The sequence below is a fragment of the Mustela nigripes genome, chromosome 6 (assembly GCF_022355385.1).
Source record: "Mustela nigripes isolate SB6536 chromosome 6, MUSNIG.SB6536, whole genome shotgun sequence".
In the NCBI taxonomy this organism is placed as follows: Eukaryota; Metazoa; Chordata; class Mammalia; order Carnivora; family Mustelidae; genus Mustela; species Mustela nigripes.
Window position 1 is genome coordinate 84,824,875 of NC_081562.1, and position 19,473 is coordinate 84,844,347.

General features: G+C 49.4%; 1 protein-coding gene across 5 annotated transcripts in view; it reads right to left on the reverse strand.

Moving 5' to 3' along the window:
* FMNL3 (formin like 3) overlaps positions 1-19,473 on the reverse strand; it is a 54,104-nt gene that overhangs the window by 19,542 nt on the left and 15,089 nt on the right. For all 5 annotated transcript variants that reach the window (XM_059403045.1, XM_059403042.1, XM_059403044.1 and 2 more), the window contains exons 2-3: positions 2,368-2,451; positions 76-156 (exon numbers count right to left, since the gene is read on the reverse strand). In XM_059403045.1, coding sequence (XP_059259028.1) covers positions 76-156; positions 2,368-2,451 — 165 coding nt within the window. The remainder of the gene's footprint in view (positions 1-75; positions 157-2,367; positions 2,452-19,473) is intronic.

The window sequence follows — 19,473 nt, forward strand, 5'->3', positions numbered from 1 at the left end:
TCACAGGGTCTGCCCCCCAAACCCCACAGGACTATAAGGGGCAGCAAGGTGGGGCCTCCCTGCCTCACGCTTCACCTTCCGGGTTACGCTGGGGTCCAAGAAGCTCTGGAGTTTCTGGATGTAAGTGTGGGGAGGATTCTTCACCTGGAACCGTTCCTGTGAGGGAAACATGCGTGTGTGCACAGACACCCACAGTTTGAGGAGAGTGTCAAGGAAGTCAAACCCTGATGACGTTCAGTGTGAGGGGACCCAGACTCCTCAAGTTGTCAGCTGGCCCCTAACATCATCCAGCCAGAGGCTCTCTTCCTTGACTTATTTTCAGGCGCTTCTCATCTACTGCCATCTTCCCCTTCTCTGATTAGTGATCTCTGAGCCTAAAATATTTTTCTATGTTGAAAATTATTTTAAGAGCCTGCTGCTTGCTAAGATGTGGAGATTAAAGAGCTGCTAACACCAAAATAATGGAACAATTGAGAAATGATGTCCACTGCCTAACTGACTGATGGCCCGGGACTAGGAGGGCCATGGAGAGAGGAGCGAGGCTTCATAGAATGCAACCTCTTCAGCCCTAAACCCAGACTTGGGGTTGCACTGGCTTTGTAGCACTAACAAATTCAGGGCTGGAACACACGTTCTGTTCCTTTCCCAGACCTCAGGCCCTGGGCCCCAACCATCGAGGCAACCTCAAATGCTAAACCTGCTTTTGGCAAGGTCATCCCTCGATCCCCTTCCACGAAGAGCACAGGATCATGGGACTCTACCTTCCCCGTTTTGGTCCAACCCCCGCATCAGACCCCAGAGAAAACTCAGGGAAAACTCTTCAGCGTTCTGGTCCTATTAGGGCCTTCACCACTGAGATATCTGCAGAGTTGAGGGGTGGAGGGAGCGACACGGGGCTCAGGGAGAATGATCTCATGTTAGCAAACAGAACCTAAACACAAAATGAAAGCAAAAAGTAAGGTGTGAATAAGAGTCAAAATTAGGCGACCTGGAAAAGACTGGGAGATCATCAATTAAAGATACTCAGTGCCAACAGGCGACTGTTGTCCAATCCCAAGCAAGGGTCATCAAGCTTGCCAGATCTGCTTAATGCAGAACACGAGGAAACGGGCCTTCCCTGAAGAAGTGGGGAACAGGACAAGGAGGTCTCAAGCATAATTCCACCTCAGGTCAAGCAGCCTGATTTGGGGGGCAGCGGAACATAACAGCTAGCACAGATGGGGTTGGCTGCTTTGCCCTGGTGCCAGTGTCAGGCACGGAACTGAGCCGCAAGTTCTTCATCCATAAAACGTAACAGGGGGCGCCTGGGTGGCTCAGTGGGTGAAGCCGCTGCCTTCAGCTCAGGTCATGATCTCAGGGTCCTGGGATCGAGTCCCGCATCAGGCTCTCTGCTCAGCAGGGAGCCTGCTTCCCTCTCTCTCTCTCTCTCTCTCTGCCTGCCTCTCTGACTACTGTGATCTCTCTCTGTCAAATAAATAAATAAAATCTTTAAAAAAAAAAAAAAAGTAACAGCACTTTCTTCAGGGGGGTTTTGTGAGGATTAAATGAGATATTTCAGTATATATAAGTTCTTGGTCCCCCGTAAGTACTTAATAAATGTTAGCTATTCTGGTTCTGTTCGGGGCTTGAAAAGAAATCGTCAATCTGTGAGCATGCCAGGCGAAGTTTCCATGCCTCCCAAGAGGTAAGGAAGTAAAAGCGGACTCTCCTAGCTATGCAGACAGGCCTGTCCAAGTTCAGAAACTCATGACTTGTGAAATTTAAATGCATGCAGGGTAAAGAGCCAGGCCATGGGTCCTGGGTCTCAGTTCCAAGCTAAGTAATAATCTCTGTAATCTCTTCCAGCTTGAAACACTGTTCATGTAGGGAGAGCTTCCAATCCTCATATTTTGAGATTTGGGAACAGAAGATAACAGAGGACTCGGTCTGCTCATTCTCAGATGCCTGTCAATAATGAGAAAAACCTGAGGTGCCAGGGCTGGGGCAGAGCAAGAGAGAGAGAAGATCCTTTGGTCTACCCTGCCAGGCAGGGCTCTCACCCTGGAAAAAGACAGAAACAAGCTCTATTGGGAAAGACACCCAACTCCTCTGCAGACAGCCAGCAGGACCTACACAAACTTCCTTCAGGCTGCTGCCCATCAGGAGGAAACCAGGACAGCTCTTTGCAGGATTCAGAGGGGAACTTGGCCTGCCAGCCCTGTGTCTAAAGAGAACCCTCTTGGTACAAGAAGTGAGCACGGACTGAGGCCAAGCCCAGGCAAGGGTTTCTCAAGGGACCCCAGGGCTGCGGTCAGTGCCTTTGGCCCTGCTGCCTTGTCCAGTCCAAGAAACAGCTCCTACTCCTGGGCCTCGCCCCAAACCCCGTACCTGGTCACAGATCAGATCCCACTTCTTCTCATTGTCATACTGCCGCAGGAGCCGGGCCTTGTCGGGAGGCAGGTTCATGGAGCTCTGAGGAGAGAACCTGAGTCAACAGGGTTGAAAACTCCCTGCACCCAGAGAAGAGAAGGGGATAGCATGCAGGCCTTTCCCCTCCTGGGCCCTGGGCTTCACCTTAACACTCTGTGACTGATAAGGAGGGCTCGGAGAGGCGCGACGGTCTTGCCTCCCCCCTTCATATTTAGTTCAGTTTGGTTGAGTTTGGTTTTCCAATTTAGTGAGTTGAGATTAACTTTATTTTGAATGAAAACAAACATTAAAACCGAAGAGGCTAGAAGATAGGAGAAATCCCTCCAAGTAGGAAATGCAGTGTTTCACAAAGCTTTTGTTTCTTTTCTATTTTAAGTATATACATATACATAGGCACACACACCAGTCATGCCATAAAATGTGTTTCTTAACTTGGGACAGGGCAAAAAAAGTTTGAAAGCTACTTGTCTAGAACAGCAACTTTCAATCTGCTTCTCCCCCACAGCCAGAGGGATGCCTGGCCTTCCTGTATCATACACGACCGTGGGTGGACGTCGAGCCAGCCACAGCCTATGTGGATGCCACGAGTCTACCCCTTTGCCCCATATCAGGATGCAAGTGCCTGAGAAGGATACTGACATAAAGATAACAGCTCATTTTTTTAAGGAAAAAATTTACAAAATTTCAGTTCTTTAATTTTTTAGTAACAAGTTACTTATGACACACTTCCCAATTAATGAAGACACAGGAAAGTGTCCCAATCCCTTCCTGAAAGACACTCTAACCTGGAATACAGAAGGCAGACCAAGAGTTATCTTATTTTGCTCACTACTGTTTGCTGAATGAATAAAGGAATAAAAGCGGGCATGAGTGAGGGAAGCCCAAGGCACCCATGGGCTAGTGCTATGCAGGCCAGCAGCCCTACCTTCCCCTCCACACCCAGCCAAGCTTCTCTTCTAGCCACTGGGACTGCAGGTCACAGCCTTTGCCTCTAAAGGCAGATCGTTGCACCTGCCCCTAGTGCCCATACTCCTGAAATATGATCTCCTACCTGAAGTATGATAGCTGTCTGATAATCCATGTGACTTCCCACAAATCCAGCCTCTCCTCCGAGCCCGCCGCAGACCACCTGGAAGGCCTTCCCCTCCTCTCTCTCTCTCCCCACACTACTCACTGCTCCAAGTTCAGCTCTAACTCCCCGGGCACCCAAGCATGGCCAATGTTTACATCTGCCCACTCCTTGACATTCTCATCCCTGGGGACATGAATTGTGTGCACCCAGGATTCCGAGGAGACACACAAGCCCTGTGTTATTCCAGAAGTGGAAACATGCTAGGAGTGGGCCTTGCATTTTCTAAGAATCTGAGAGACAAACCTTAAATATCATTTATTTCTGTTAGACATATTATGCATTTGTCTACACACACTCTATTAACTAGCTAGACACTCATCTAGCCCCCCAAGGACGGTGTCTATTCATATGGTCTCCAACCCCTGATGATGTCTAATACTCTGATAGGCGTCTAGTGGCGAGGAAGTAGACGGTATATATAAGGTTAAGGCATCCTGGTTCTGAGTAATGGGCCCAGCTCTGGGCCAGAAACCCGGTCACTAAAGCTCAAAAAAGGAGAATAGTTGGGATTTTTGCTCAGTTTTTAGGTATAAGCCAAAATGGGGCAAGAGAGAGAAGACAAGAAGGGGAAGAGGATCCCGCATTACACCCCTCTTCAGTTTCTGCTGCCCTGTGAGTCTACCTGCACTCCTGCAGGAAAGAGGGGCTAATCAAATCCCCCCCCCCCACCCTGATGCAGTAGGGACGGCTGGTTGGGCAAATACAATCCCAAATGTTCTGTTCTCTCTGAAACTACTTGGCTCAGGGCCATTCGCAGCCTGTCTGTGTGGAGAAGAGGACAGGGTCAGGAAGCCACAACAAAAGAGGGACCCCAAAGTCAAAGGTGAGCCCAGACCAAGGTCTCCCTCCCAACTGTAGCCAGGCTGCTGCTGGCTAAGCCCAAGTGAGAGCAGAGAAGACACAGACCTCGGGCCTGGATCTGGCTCTGTGCACATCTCAAGCCCTTCGTTGTCTTCTGCCTATTTCTCCCCAAGTCTGTGCCATGGAAATAGAAATAGTTGTCCCCCCTGGAAGAAAGAGACTGGCGGAGAAGGGGGAAGCCTGCCGCTGCTGCGGCAGACATCACATCCGGTCTACACCAACTTCCTCAGCCACCGGCTGTCAGCTGCTGCAGCCTCACACTACCCCACAAGGCGAACTGGGGAGAAAATGTCTGGTGCCCCAGGGGCTTTGAAGATGGAACAAAGTCACCCCCTTTGGGAGCCCTAGCCCAAGAGCACGGAAAAGTGGAAAAGGCATACCAGGGTTCAACCTTTAGATGCCCAGGAGAGACGCCCACCCCTCTAGGAGTATGGACAGGGGTGGTAGATGTATGAATCAGCTCTGACCACAGGCCCACAAGCTCCAGGCTCGAGCTTTCGGTGGCACTTTCTGGGCAGTGATGCTGGCTTCTCTGTTTTTTGGGGGCCCAAGTGTGACGGGAAGGAAGTGGGGAGGGGAATTCCCCCCTGCCACCAGCACTACTAGCACACAGAGTCCGTACCCACCCACCGCGGACTTCTCTGGGTGACAGACAAGGGCCCTGGGTCTTCTGCAGCTACCCGATAACAGGCATGAGCCCAGCAGGGCTCTGACATCCTGAGTTCCGGGGACAGCCAGTGTCACGGGGACAAACGTGACACATTCCTGTCTCCATCAAAGGTGCGTTTCCTTGACACTTTTGTTGAGTGGTTCCATAGAGATAGTGAGCTCTCGTAAGGGAGGAGCCAGGCTCAGTCCTTGCTAATTGCTCACTGAGACCCTTGCTGACCAGAAGGGGGCGGCACGACTGTCTTGAAGCAGAGGCACTGAAAACAGGAGTCAGAGGGCCCAAGATCAACTGTGCGCTCTTCAGAGCTCATCCATAAAATGGAGATAATCTCATTATTTCACAGGGGTTTATGAGGATTAAATGATAAATATTTTATATCTGGATGTGTCTGGAACACCGTGGGTGTTCCACTGTCTTCTTCCCCTTCCTCCTGAAAATCTCGGGTATTGTTCTTGTTTCCCTGCTTCTGGGTTGTCTCAGTCTCTGCCTCTGTCCCTCCTTCAGCGCTGCTTCTCAACCACTCAGGACACAGCCACCCATTGCCCCTACCCCCAACCCCCACACCTCTCACCAACCCTAAGACTAGGAGATAGTTAAATACCAACATCCTCGAGAAAAGAGACCCCGGAGAGATGGGGGGTGAAAGGGAAGATGAACTTACACTGAAAGCAACTCGGAGACTGATTCTGAGACATCAGAACAACCAGCCAGAAATCTAATAATAAAAACCTATAACGGGAAGAAGCAGAAAGGGGAGGATCTGACGCTTCTCCAGCAGGGCTGTTAGGTTTACTGCCAGTTTGAGGTCAGGCACAGAGCCTTGCTCAGTGCCTAAACCCCTCCTGGGTTCTGTGGGAACAAGGCTTCCTTACTCCCCACCCAAGCCCTGTCAGACCCCGTGAAGTCAAGGAGGAGGAAGGTGACTCTGGTCACAGAGGTTCCCTTCCCTTTCCTGCTCTGTACCCGTAGCCCGTTAGCCCCTCCTCGTTTCCTTCCCATGGCAGGGGAAGGGAAATGCCGGTGGGGTTGGAGTTTCCTTAGAAGGTGTGGGTCCCTGCTCTGGAGCTCACCCCTGACTGTCAGCCTCCTCCAGCTGGGCCTGGGGAAAACCCAACCAACAGAAGTAGGAACCACCAAAAACTCCCAACTGTTTCTGTTGGTCCCAGTCAATCACGATGAGTCTTAGGAACAGAAATGGCACGGCTCTGCTGAGAGGCAGGAAGAGGGATGTGTGAAATTTTCCCGTGAAGGGGATTCTGGAGGCTTTAGGGAAGGCAGGCGGGGACTGTTTATTCTGAGCAAATTCAGAATGTGAGTTGGTTTTCTTCATATTTTCCCCCTCAAAGCCATCTTCCCACCAGGTCCCTTATGGCTAACATGTCTCCCACGTGTGGTAGGCCCAGTCCCCATACTCAGCCTGTGGGGTTGGTGAGCCTGGAAAGCTGAATCTAGAACTTCCCCAGAGACTAAATGAGACAACGTCCTGGGCACCACCTGCTGCTGAGCCCCTGGCCACAGCTGCCAACAAGTCCTCTTGGGCACCTACAGATCAGCCCATGGTACAGATGAGCAGAAGCAGAATGTGGTGAGGAGGCACAAGGTTGGGGAGCCCAGGAGATGGCTGTAGGTGGAGCTGGAGCCCTGTGTCTATGCCCTGCGTTCCCTCACAAACCAATAGTCCTGCCCAAGCCAACAGCAAAGCAAGCAACACCAGGCACAAAGGCCCGTCCCCAGTTGCCAAAAGGACAGAGTACTAGGAGTGGCCCAGCTCGCCCTGCCCTCCACGTATCTTTACTGGTGGGCAGGAGGCACAGCTGTGGCCAGCTGGGCACTGCTCCCAAAGGGCAAGAGCTCAAGGAGGTGGGAGGTACCAGCTCCTGCCGCCTTGGCCCCCTCGGCGGCCACAGCCAGCCCCGCTGCAGTAGCAGCTCCCAGACAATGAGAGTTATTTTCAGCCAGCGCTTTAACACAAGCCAGCTGGCCAGGGTGCAGGGCGGGAGTCCTCCGCCCAGCCCGCCCAGACAGCAGCCGCTGGCCCCGCCCACTGCCTACGCCCAGGCCGCCTCGGCGTCCCTGTTTACCCCCTTTCCGCGCCGCCCCCCCTGCCCCCCCCCCCCCCCCCGTAGCCTCCACCGGGGTCAAACTGTAATCCTGTGTAAAAGAAACCAAAAAAATCAGAGAGTTTGATCACAGATCCAATAGCTGACATTCATTATGTCCGGATCCGGGAAGCAGAGCAGGCCCTCCAAACACGCCCCCCCTTTTCCCCAGTCCCGTGACTGGCAGGAGTCAGGCAGGGGAGGAAGCGGAGCGAGAGGGGGCCAGGTCTCCCTGCCAGCCAGAAAATGAGGCTCAGGACAGCTATCTTGACCTCCCTCCCTCCCTCCGGTCCGTCTTTCCAGACCTTAGGTTCGGAGATGATCGCTTGAGACAGCCTGGAATGAACCGGAGCCAACAGTGAAAGGTTCCGGGAGAAGAACTATATCCTGTGGCAGAAAGGCAACCTAAACCAGGTTTAGGACACTTGGCTGGAGGGAGAGGCAGCCCTCCCCACCCAGATGGAGTGGGGGCGAACACTTCTCTCGGACCCTGCACATCAGACAGTTCAAGGATGGGAAGGGATGGGCTCCAGGCCTCCAGCCCTGGTGCTGCCGCACCCCACAGCCTCAGCAGCAGGGCTCCCTCTGTTCCTCATCTCCTTCTGGCTGCAAGACCCTGCACAGGACCCAACTCTAGCCACACACAGCTTCCTCGAGGCCTGAGCTGCCCTGTTACACTTATGGGAAAGGTGCTGGGGTACCGCATGACAGAAGACATCACAAGAGGGTGCTCCTTGACTTGAGTGTCCACAGTGGCTATGCCTAGCCTCCTGTTTTTGTTGACTTGGAGCTGTCACTCGGGACAAGCTGCCAGGGGAAAGCCAGCTTGCATAGACTCAGAGCCCTGTCTGGAGAACGTGCTTCTGTGGTCACTGATGACTCTATAACCAGAAATGACTTGCTGAGCAGTTATGGGCCAAGTCCCTGAGCAGCCTGGAGGAAAAAGAGATGGATTCACCAGATGTCTCAGGCTGAACTCTGCAACTCACACCAGGGAAGTCCGAGGAAGGAGAGGCCCTCGAAGGCCAGCATCAAAGAGGTGGCTTTTTCCCAAATACGACCGTATCCCGGAGGCCTCTTCTTCACCCTGGAGGACCCTTCCAGTGGATCCTGAGACGGCAAAGGAATTTGGCCATCTCCCAGATGCCAGCAAAACCCCCAGGTCTACCTCTATCACACTGGAGGCCTCACACCTGATATCAGATAACCTCTGTAGGTAACCTGGCCCCCAGCTGCCAGGTGAGGCCATCCCTTCTGGCCTCCTCCATCAGGATGCACACAAGCTCACAGAGAGGAACTCATGTTAGCTATTCCCAACTGAGCCCCCAGGCCCTTGCTGAACAGCCACTGCCACAGCAACCTGATCTGTCTGCTGGCTCCTCAGCCCCTCCTCGCGGTTAGCCAGACCCACACACTCCCCAGTTACGCAAAATGGAAACTATTCTGCTGGGGGCAGCTGGGTTTCCAAAGCTGAGGAGGCTTGGGGCAGAGCCTCCCATTCTCTCTGTGGCCAACCAGTGTCCCCCCTTCTCCTCATGAGATTTTCCCCTCCTGCCTGGGGAACCCTGAGAGGCAGCGCTGCCTCTCAGAGGACACAACATCCCACAACGAGCATTTTCCTCTCTCCCCAGACCATCACCTGTCACTCACTGAGACCCAGTATGTGCCCCTCCCAGGGCCTCGAATCCATACCTTCCCTTCCATTCCCAGTGTCACCATCAGATAGGCCCTTATTGTTTACTCCTGACATTCTAGGATAATCCTCCAGCTAGCATCCCTGTTTCCTGCTTCCAGCCCTCTTTCCCACCAACCTGCACATAGTGAAATTTCTCAACTTCTCAGCTTCTAAGAGAAATCACCTCTCTTCTCAGTTCTGACAGAACTCTTCTCTGACTCCTTAATCATTTACACAAAAAACCGTCTGAACTCCTTGGCCTGCTGTTCTTAGCATCTTAAAATAAGAAAGAGCTTCAGAGATAAGATTCTCCCGCAGGTTGGCCCCTTGTCCTCTGACCAGCCTTGTCCTCTTCTGGACTTTCTCCTGGAACAGCCATGCTTGCCATAGGAGCTGCTTGTAACTGATGTTTCCCCAATCTTCTGAATCCCTACCTATGACTGACTCAAAATCCATCAGCTCTGTGACCACCCAACCTAAATCATCAGCCCCTCTTGTGAGCTCCAAAGCCTAATCATACATGAAGAATGAAATGGCAGAGACCTTGTTATTCCTCACCCTCTTGTCCTCATCTTCCTGAGTAATGAATCTCCAATGTTCACTTGAGTACTTGGCAGCGCAGAATTGATGTATTTCTCATCTTCCCTTGAATTTAGGTACGGCTATGTGACTATATAGGACAGAAACAGAAGTAGTGTGTACAATTTCTGACAGGTGTCATTAAGGGGAAGGAGCATACCCTTCTTTTCCCCTTTCTGCTTCCAGCTGGGGAAGGAGATCTGAAATGCAGAGGTAATGGCTGGAACTTTAATAGCTATTCTGGACCATGAAGTGACCTTGGAAATGAAGTCCAGATAGATGAAACAACAAGAAAGAAAATACTTGGTCACTGATATCATGGACTTTAGCCCAAATTAAATGTCTTCCCTGTAGTGTCATTCATGTGTGTGTTTCCTCTATTCACAACGAGAACATGAATTCCTTGAGGGTAGGGGTCATGCCTTATCCCTTTGTGAATCATGTGCAGGTGCTTAATTAGTAACTGATTTATCCTGCTACTACTTCTCTCCTACCACCAAGTTCTTTTTTGGCCCCTGGTTATTTTTGGAGGGGAGTACCCAATTTCTCACTATTGTCTTTCCTATTTCTGGGCTCTCTCTCCTATCATCTAATTTAATATAGCCCAAATCACTTTCTTTATTTGCTGCATCTCCCTCAGCAAGCTCCCACTCCTCATTCAGAATTTCAACTCTGTCCTTCAGTTCATGCCATAAATCTGAGCCACTCTCCTGCCCTTCTTTTTAATCGGCCTCATCTTAGAGCCTGCTAGACCCTAGGCTCTCCAGCCCTGGGATTACCACCAGATTATTTACCACAGTAGTGCTCTATAAATATTGGGCAAGTTGAATTTCCCCATGCATATATTCCTCTTCCTCCTATTTTTAAGTGTTCTGCTCCACGACACCCCAGAGAGATCATTCCCAACTGTCAGCAATGCCTCGCCTTCAATTCAAAATAGGTGGGATTCTACCTTTGCCAGCAAATCTTTCATAAGTGGTAAGATTCCCACCCCCTCCCCCAACAGTTCTCCACACATGTACTAAGCCTTAAAAATGTAGTCAGAGAGCTGTGATTTATGGTGAATATCTTGCCTTTTCTTGGACATCCAATAAATATCCTATCATAACCTCTGAGTGTGGTTAAAGCAGTGACTGATGGGCCATACCGCCCTGGCATGAATCCTGACTTTACCATTTACTAGATATGTGGCCTTGAGAGCATCATTTAACCTCTATGAGCCTCAGTTGCCTCATCTATGGAGGTAGAAATACTATCTCCTTCGTATGGTTGTTCTGATGATAAAATCTGTTAATATATGTAAATTATTTATTTACTATATGTAAAGCATTTAAATCAGAACCTAGATAGTAAATGTTACATAGAATGCTAGCAATGGGGGTGCCTGGGTGGCTCAGTGGGTTAAAGCCTCTGCCTTCGGCTCAGGTCATGGTCCCAGGGTCCTGGGATCGAACCCCGCATCGGGCTCTCCGCTCAGCGGGGAGTCTGCTTCCTCCTCTCTCTCTGCCTGCCTCTCTGCCTACTTGTGATCTCTGTCAAATAAATAAATAAAATCTTTAAAAAAAAAAAAAGAATGCTAGCAATGTGTTTTTGCTTGGGTTTTTTTTATTTGGCACATAGCTGGAAAACAACCATACACCAAGCACTAAGCTTAGAGCTGGAAATATTAAAATAAATAGGGTGGGATCCCTCCATTCAGGAAGTTTGTATCCAGAGAGCAAGGTAGATGAGCAAAGCAGGGGTGAGTGTAGGTAGCACTGCTGGGAGAGAGCGGTGCATGGCCCTGTGGGAACCTGGGGAGGCAACATCTAATTGGACAGAGGAATCAAGGAAGGCTTCCCGGAAGAGACCCTGGAGGACTTAATCTTTTTTTTTTTTTTTTTAAGATTTTATTTATTTATTTGACAGAGACAGAGAGGGAACACAAGAAGGGGAGTGGGAGAGGGAAAAGCAGGCTTCTTCATGAGCAAGGACCCCGATGTGGGCCTCGATCCCAGGACCCTGGGATCATGACCTGAGCCGAAGGTAGCCACTTAATGACTGAGCCACCCAGGCGCCCTGGAGGATTTAATCTTAAACATCAGGCAGAGGGAGTCAGGCAAAGGCAATGAAGGAGGGGAAGATGGTGATATTCTAGGCAAGGAGACAGCATCTCTATGACATGGAAGTGCAAAACATCCTAAAAAGTCCAGAAGGCCCTAAGTGATTTGCAGAGATGAAATGACAGTGTATAGGAGGAAATTATTGTAGGCGGGGAACAGTCTGAAGACAAAGGGGCTTAGGAGCTAAGGTAATCAGGTGGCCATGAAGAGAATAATGATGCCACTATTAAAATGAAAATAGTAATAATGACAAAAGCTACCATTTATTCACAGAACCGTGATAAGAGCTATCCATGAATTATCTCATTGAATTCTCACAACAAGCCTATGAAGCTGGGACTATCATTACTCCCATTTTAGAGGTGAGTTAGCAAAGGCTTGGGAAGGCTGTGGAACCTGCCCATATTCACAGAGCAAATATGGGGTGGAGCCGGGATTTGAACCCAGGTCTGACTTCAAAGCCTGAGCTTGTAACCCAATACAATGAGGCAATGGATTACATTAGGCCTTCTCTGTGCCTTTTCAAATTGCATGTACCCTTCGGGATCAACACAATCAAACTTCCTCATGGATTCCCCTGCCCCCCCAAACCACCCAGAGTTCACACGCTGCTCCTTCCTCTGAATTTGCTCCTTCTTCTGAACTTGCACGAGGTTTACTGCCCTTCACCTCCTATTGGCAATCGTATTCAATCACACCTTCAACAACGCTATGTTATCACACACTGTGCCAACGGGAAGACACGTTTTGCTTTGTGGTCACTCCTATATATTTACAAAGAAAGGATATTGCAGTTTATAAACACCTGCTCTGGGCCAGGTGCTGTGCTAGATCCTTTAATTACAAGATGTCATGGAAAAAAGTCACTTCTGTCTCATATTGTTATTCACCTTTCATATTTTGTGCTATTTCCCAAACTATGCTGTAAGCTCCATGAGGGCACAGACTTTGCTTTGAACACACTTTTCCTAGACAAGAGTGTCTGGCTCCCAGAGGAAGCTCCGTAGACACCGAGGGCCAGCCGTGTGGACAGCAAAGGCCAGCTGGGGAGCAGCACGCCATCTCACCCAGTACACGGGCGAGGGACCCAGCTCTGGCTTTCCCGGAGTCTCATTATAAAACCAGGAGCTTATTATCAAACCATAAAACTTAATGAATCCCTTCCTTCCTCCAGATGATATGTGGGACAGGCACGACTCCTGCTTTATGGAAGGATAAACTGAGGCCCAGCATGGGCACAAGTGATATGAGCCCAGGAGAGCACTCCAAGTCTTCTGTCTCCTTGCTTTCTCAATTGCTCTCAAATGTGGGTCTGTCCTCAGGGCTGCCGTGTTCCTGTCCTCTTAGGGGAGGAATCATAATGACCCCAGTCTGCTCTTCCCCATGAGCGGTCTTCCCAACACGGTCCCCCTCATGCCTTTAAGGACGGCCAGAGCTTGACACAGGTGTCATGGGTGCCCACACCCCAGTTCCATCTTTGAGTGTCCCAGATTTTTTATGTCTCGTTTGACCGTCCCCCTAGAAAAACAGCAACAACAGCATCTCTCTGGGGTTAGCCTTCTGAGAGTTACCACCCCATGACCCAAAGAGATCTTGATTCTTCTCTGTGTTTTACAACGTCTGGACCCCTCAGAACCGTTTCCACTCAGGGCCACAGATGTGGAGGAGAACATTCCTGAGCATCTCGTACACACCAGGCACTTTTACTCCCATAATCTCCCTTACTGCCTTCAACAACCTCTGCAGGGAACTGTTATGCCTGTTTAATTGGTGAGAGGATGTAGAATCTGAAACAAACTGGTTCGAGATCATACAGAATGTGGCAGAACACAGATTCAAATCCAGATAAATGGCCTCCAACATAACTTTTGCCCGAATGTGGCTCTTTCTACCATGTCCTGCCATCTCTTTACCAAAATAAATAAATAAATAAATAAAATCTCCATTTCTAACTTGGGAAGGTCACCTGGATTCATCAGACTGGCTTTGGTTGATCATTAAACAGTGGTTCCTTGCCCAGCACAACTGGGGTAAAACCAGCCAAACAAGGTGTGCCAGGCACCTCAAGTTCACGGCTTCCGTCTCAGAGTAAGAAGGAGACCCTGCAGAGCAAAGAGACAAGGGAACTGCCTTCTTGAACACCACATGGTGACAATGCCCTTGTATAAATGGCATCTTAAGCATTCAGAGTACTATGGGTAACAGCAAGGACTTTGCAATCACAATGACCTAGATTTGAATCCTGGTACTTTTTAAGAGATAGTGGGAAAGTTACTGAATTTCTTTCTTTTTTTTTTTTTTTTAAGATTTTATTTATTTATTTGACAGAGATCACAAGTAGGCAGAGAGGCAGGCAGAGAGAGAGAGGGGAACAGGCTCCCTGCTGAGCAGAGAGCCCGATGCAGGGCTCAAAGATCCCAGGACCCTGAGATCATGACCTGAGCTGAAGGCAGAGGCTTACTTAACTCACTGAGCCGCCCAGGCGCCCATTACTGAATTTCTTTGAACTAAAGTTTCTTCATCTAAAAATGCAAATTATGGTATCTACCCCTTATAAGAATTAAGTGAAGGGATGAATGAATGAAAAGGATTTTGCATGGCACCTGGCATGGGAGAAGGGCTCTATAAACAGCACCTGGGGTGAGTCACAGCTGACTTGAGGTGTCATAGTCCTTTAAAATACATCAAGGTGAGAGTATATTGATAGAGTGGAACAATATAGGTTAATATATTTATTTATAAGTTTCTTAATTCTCTAGGTTAGAGCAATTGCACACACATCCCCTTTGAAAGATCAGACCGAGATACCAACGACCACTCAGGAGATTCACAGGAAAGCTGGGACTAGAATTTGGGGAAATACAAATGAGTCATTGACAAAGGGTTGCTGAGTGATCTGGGACAACTTCTCTAACCTTTTAGAGATTTTGCTAAGCTGTCTTTAGTGTTCGATCTCATCGCAAATCCCTTATTTCCCCATTGTCTCCTGACTTCCTCAGGTTAAATCTGCAGCCCGCAAACCTGAGGTCTGATTTCTACCACAAATCTCTATTTTTGGCCCCCTCAACTAACGACTCCTCTAGCAAGTCTGTCCTCTCCTTGAGATTGTGCCTGCCCTCCCAGTCACTTGAAGGGCTATGCTGTCTGTGGGGACAGAAAAAAAGGCAAGAGAATGCTTCAGCCCCCAATTTTATTTGACCAATAGACACTGATGATTGTCAAGTATTTCTTTCGATCCCAGACTTCTCCTTTGAGTTTCAGCTTTAAAAACCCAACTGCAGGGGCACCTGGGTGGTTCAGTGGGCTAAGCCTCTGCTTCGACTCAGGTGATGGTCTCAGGGTCCTAGGATCCAGCCCTGCCATTGGGAATCTCTGCTCAGCAGGGAACCTGCTCCCCCCTCCCAACCCGGCCTGCCTCTATGCCTACTTATGATCGATCTCTCTGTGTCAACTAAATAAATAAAATCTTTAAATATCCAACTGCCCATTAGACATTCCCCTTGACTTCCACAATCTCCATGACCTCACGTGCCTCAAACCAGCCTCATCGGGTTTCCTTCTGTTATTTTCTCTCCTGCATTCACAACCTCCATTTAACTCGTCCCAGCAAGCTAGAAACCTGCGGGGGGTGGGGGCGCATACTTCATTCCCCCCATATTCCTCATGTTCATCTTCCCAAGGTCAAATCTAATCAGTTGTCAAGTCCCCCACATTTCTTTTCATAACCACCCGGCGACTCTGTTGCACAGTCTCCATCACGCACTCCAGCCCTCGTTCAGGCTCCCACTGTCATCACCACACCATCCAGGCCTTGACCACTCTCGCTGCACCCTCCCCTCCCGCCACCACTCAGCCTGACACCTCACACTCCAACAACACTGAGCCACTGCACAAGGATTCTTGACATATCTATCTGCTCTGCCTCACCTTGCTGCCTCTACTCAAGTTGTCCCCTCTACCCAGAACGCTTTTTCTCTCTGACATGTCTCTCCAACTCCTAATTATCCCTTTAGCCAACCTTGATTTCCTCGCACAGGCAGGAGTCCCCGATTCCCACCTCTCCTCCGTGCCCCCAGATGCTCCTGCATTATCGATCCCGCTGCACTTCCCAAACTGTAGATTGCAATTACATGTTTAGTGTGTTTGTCTCCCTCTTTAGACTACACTCCTGGGGGCAGACACTGTCTTAGTCATCTTGACTTTTCTGGCACTTAACATAATTCTAAGTGCTCAGTAAGTGCTTATGGAGTGAATGAAGGCTAGGCTGCAGTCAGCAAGTCTGTGAGGGCTGGCGCTGGGTCCTTCTCTCCCTCTCCAGCCAGGGAGAATGTGAGCATTCTCAGCTCACAGCCTCAGGCCCTCCAGAGTACTGACGTGACTGTCACCTGCCCTACCATAGAGTAAGAAGGGAGTAACTGTCTGCCCTCTTGCCTCCAGAACAATCAGAAACAACTGGTGGTGTTTTCATACTGTTATGACATCACCGTGATATTTCCCTGGGCCTCTGCAGCAACAGGTACGAGAGGATTTCTTTACGATTCTTGGAAAGAATCAACTGAGAAACCAAATGGCACCACACGCTGTCTAGCTGGCTACCCCTCACCTCCTGAGGTTATGCTCTAAACATCTAACAAGGATATTCTGGAGAAATGACAAATAAGTGCTCTGGGAGCCCACCAGGACCAGCTGCCCCATAAAAGCACAGATTCTTAATTCCTTAGTCACCCACGATGCCAGTAGTTATTAGCCAACCCAAAGGGAGAAGCAAGAGCTGCTATTGGACCATCATTCTGGAACTCGTGCCAGATGCACTGGAAAATAATCTGCAGACGTGAGCACTTTACAAGGGATTCACCAAGTGCCCTGGCTGCCAAGGGCCTGAGGATAATGAGCGCTTGTGTGATGCTGATTCCGCTGAGCAGTGAGTAAAAACAAAATAACCACAACCACAAACAAGAGGCCTGTCCAAAGTAAGGGGCTCAGGAATATCCTGGACACATAAGGTTCAAAAAAGACACTCTTCCCCAGTTAGCTCTTATCCATCCATCCCTTCTAGGACATTGTCTGGACCTTACCCTAAGGCTGGCATCAAGGGTAGGGGAGTATGTGATCTCCAATCTGCAAATGAACCCATATAAGAGTGGCCCCTACACCGCAGGATTCACTACTGTCTAGGAGCACACGTCTGGACCTGGGCAGGCCTATGCTAGCTCTTCTGGCCTTGGTAAATGCCCCAGTCCAGAAGCCTCTTAACATCCAGTCCTTCTGGGGCACCTAGGTGGCTCTGTTGGTTAAGAGTCTGCCTTTGGCTCAAGTTACGATCCCAGAGTCCTGGGACTGAGCCCTGCATGCGGCTCCCTGCTTAGCAGGGAGTCTTCTTCTTTCTCTCCCTCTGCTGCTCTCTCTTTCTCTGTCAATTAAAATAAAATCTTTAACGTCCAATCTGTCCACGGCTATACAAGAAATGAAGTGTGCTAAACGGTGGGCCAAGGGTTACACCAGTTCCTAAGGGCCCTAAGGCCTGTGGGTAGGCCAACTGGGAAAACAAGGGGACGACAGTGCGGTGTTTAGTTCAGTGATCTGACAACTTGTGCCACATAAAACCAGTCCCTACTCATCAATGGCAAATTCATATGTCTTGACTATTCTTTTTGGGCTCCTTGATACTAGATACCTGACGTGAAGAGGTTAGTGGTCTTAGAACATTTCTACTTAAAATTTACTAAGTGCCCACTATGCCAGACACAGCCCTGGATTTTTTACATCCTATAAAGTCCTTAGAAGCCAAGTATTATTATCCTGATTATTCAGATAAAGAAACTAAGGCTCAGGGAAATGAAGGCACTGGCCCAAGGTCACAGAGATAATAAACGGCAGAGCTAGAATTCAAATCCAGACCCGCAGAGTCCCAAAGCTCTTGAACACACAAAAGGAATCCCTGAACTCCTTGCAGTTTCCCAGGCCAGACTTCTTATTCCTCCACCAGCCAAGAACACAGAGTGACTCCAGGAGATCTTGAGAGCATCAGGCTTGAGGAGCCGCGGAAAGACAAGTATTTAAAAACTCTACTTCTATCCCAGTGGGCTACATAAATAACAAGACTGAATAATACTGACTTTACAGGAAGCCCTACAAAACTCTTGTTTGATCCTAACATGCCTCCCAAAGAGTTCCCCAAAGTCCTGCACAGCTCAGGCCCAGGCCTATGAACCCCAACCCTGCCCAGAGCAGGTACTAAAGGGAGAAAATGGAACAGCGTGTGGGGAGGAGACACATTTCTCCTCCACTTAAATACAGCCCAGGACCTCTGCAAATTAAAAGCTCCCTCTTTACTGAATCCACTCAGCTTTAGTTATAGGTCGTACTTTTTATTTTTGTAACCAGCCAACCCGCCAAATTATAGGCTCGGGCCACTGGTAGGCACGCCAAACACTGGGGCCAGTAGAGGCACTGCCCTTTCTGGCCTGAGGGTGGGTAGAGGAGTGAGGACTGAGCACCAGTCAAACCTGAAAAGGCAGAGGGCATGACCACTCCGCTGTGCTAAGTTGAGTGAGGAGCCTGGCCTCGCTTAGGCCACTGTGCTGCCCAGAGAGGAACAGGGTTCTAGAGGTCCCACACAGCAGCCATAGTGAACTCTTCTCTCATCCAAGTACTAACCATGCCTGACTCTGTTTAGCTTCTGAGATCAGATGAGATCAGGTACGTTCAGGGTGGTATGGCCACAGACCATAGTGAACTTTTCATACTATAAAGCAGATGGAGTCATTCCCCCGACAATCATATCCAAACTCCTTACCAAAGCTGATACAGTCTCCCATGATCTGGGCCCCGCTCAACTCTCTCCAGCATCCTTGTCAACCAATCTGGCATTCCCTCAGGTCCTGAACTGTGCAAAGCTCCTTCCCACTCCAAAGCTTTGCATGGGTTGTTCTCTCTTCCTAGAAAACCCTTCCCTGAGGTCTTTGCATATGGCTACATGATAGATCAGGGCAGGTGGGTCTGCAGAACCAGAGTAGAGAGACCACAAAAGGATCTGTGACAATACCGCAGGCAAGTGATGAGGACCAACTACAGGGGTGGTAGTACTATGGAGAGAAGGTGGGAGGAACAGTAGCCTAGCATGACTCCTGGGGGTCTGGCCTGGACGACTCACTGAAAAAGGGTGCGGTGTCATCCTTCTGCCCTCTACGCCAGTAGCAGGTAGAAAGGGGCTCACAAACACTGGACACTATTACTATGTGACACTATTACTATGACATTTATTAAGCCCCTACCATGAACAAGGCATTGTTAATAACACAAATTATTTAGTGCAAGACAATATTTCACCCTAAAGGAAGGCAAGGCAGTCTTGGCAAAGGAAAGAATTAGCCCAGAACCTGGTAACTAGAAGCAGAGTCTCCTAAATGTTTGGACTCCTGCAGTTCAGGGTAATGTCCGGATCATCTACCCAGTTTTGCTTACATCAAATTATTATTCTGATTTTGTAACCTTTAAGGACTGAGTTGGCATCTATTTCTCCTATATTACCATCGTTCAATTTAAAGAGCAAACCCATGAATGGCCAACCTATCTTACCAACCTATCTCTATTCCATGTTGGAAGCCGGGCAAGAAGGCCTCTTCTAACAATCAGACAAAACTCTCTGTGAACTGCCCATCTGTCCTGACCCACGCTCAGCTCCCTTGTCTGCACCTGGGCTCCTCTGTCCCAGCAGCGGGGCTCCTGGCTGCCCCCTACATGGCTGGCTCATTTTTTTTTTTTTTAAAGATTTTATTTATTTATTTGACAGACAGAGATCACAAGTAGGCAGAGAGGCAGGCAGAGAGAGATGAGAAAGCAGGCTCCCTGCTGAGCAGAGAGCCCGATGTGGGGCTCGATCCCAGGATACTGGGATCATGACCTGAGCCGAAGGCAAAGGCTTTAACCCACTGAGCCACCCAGGT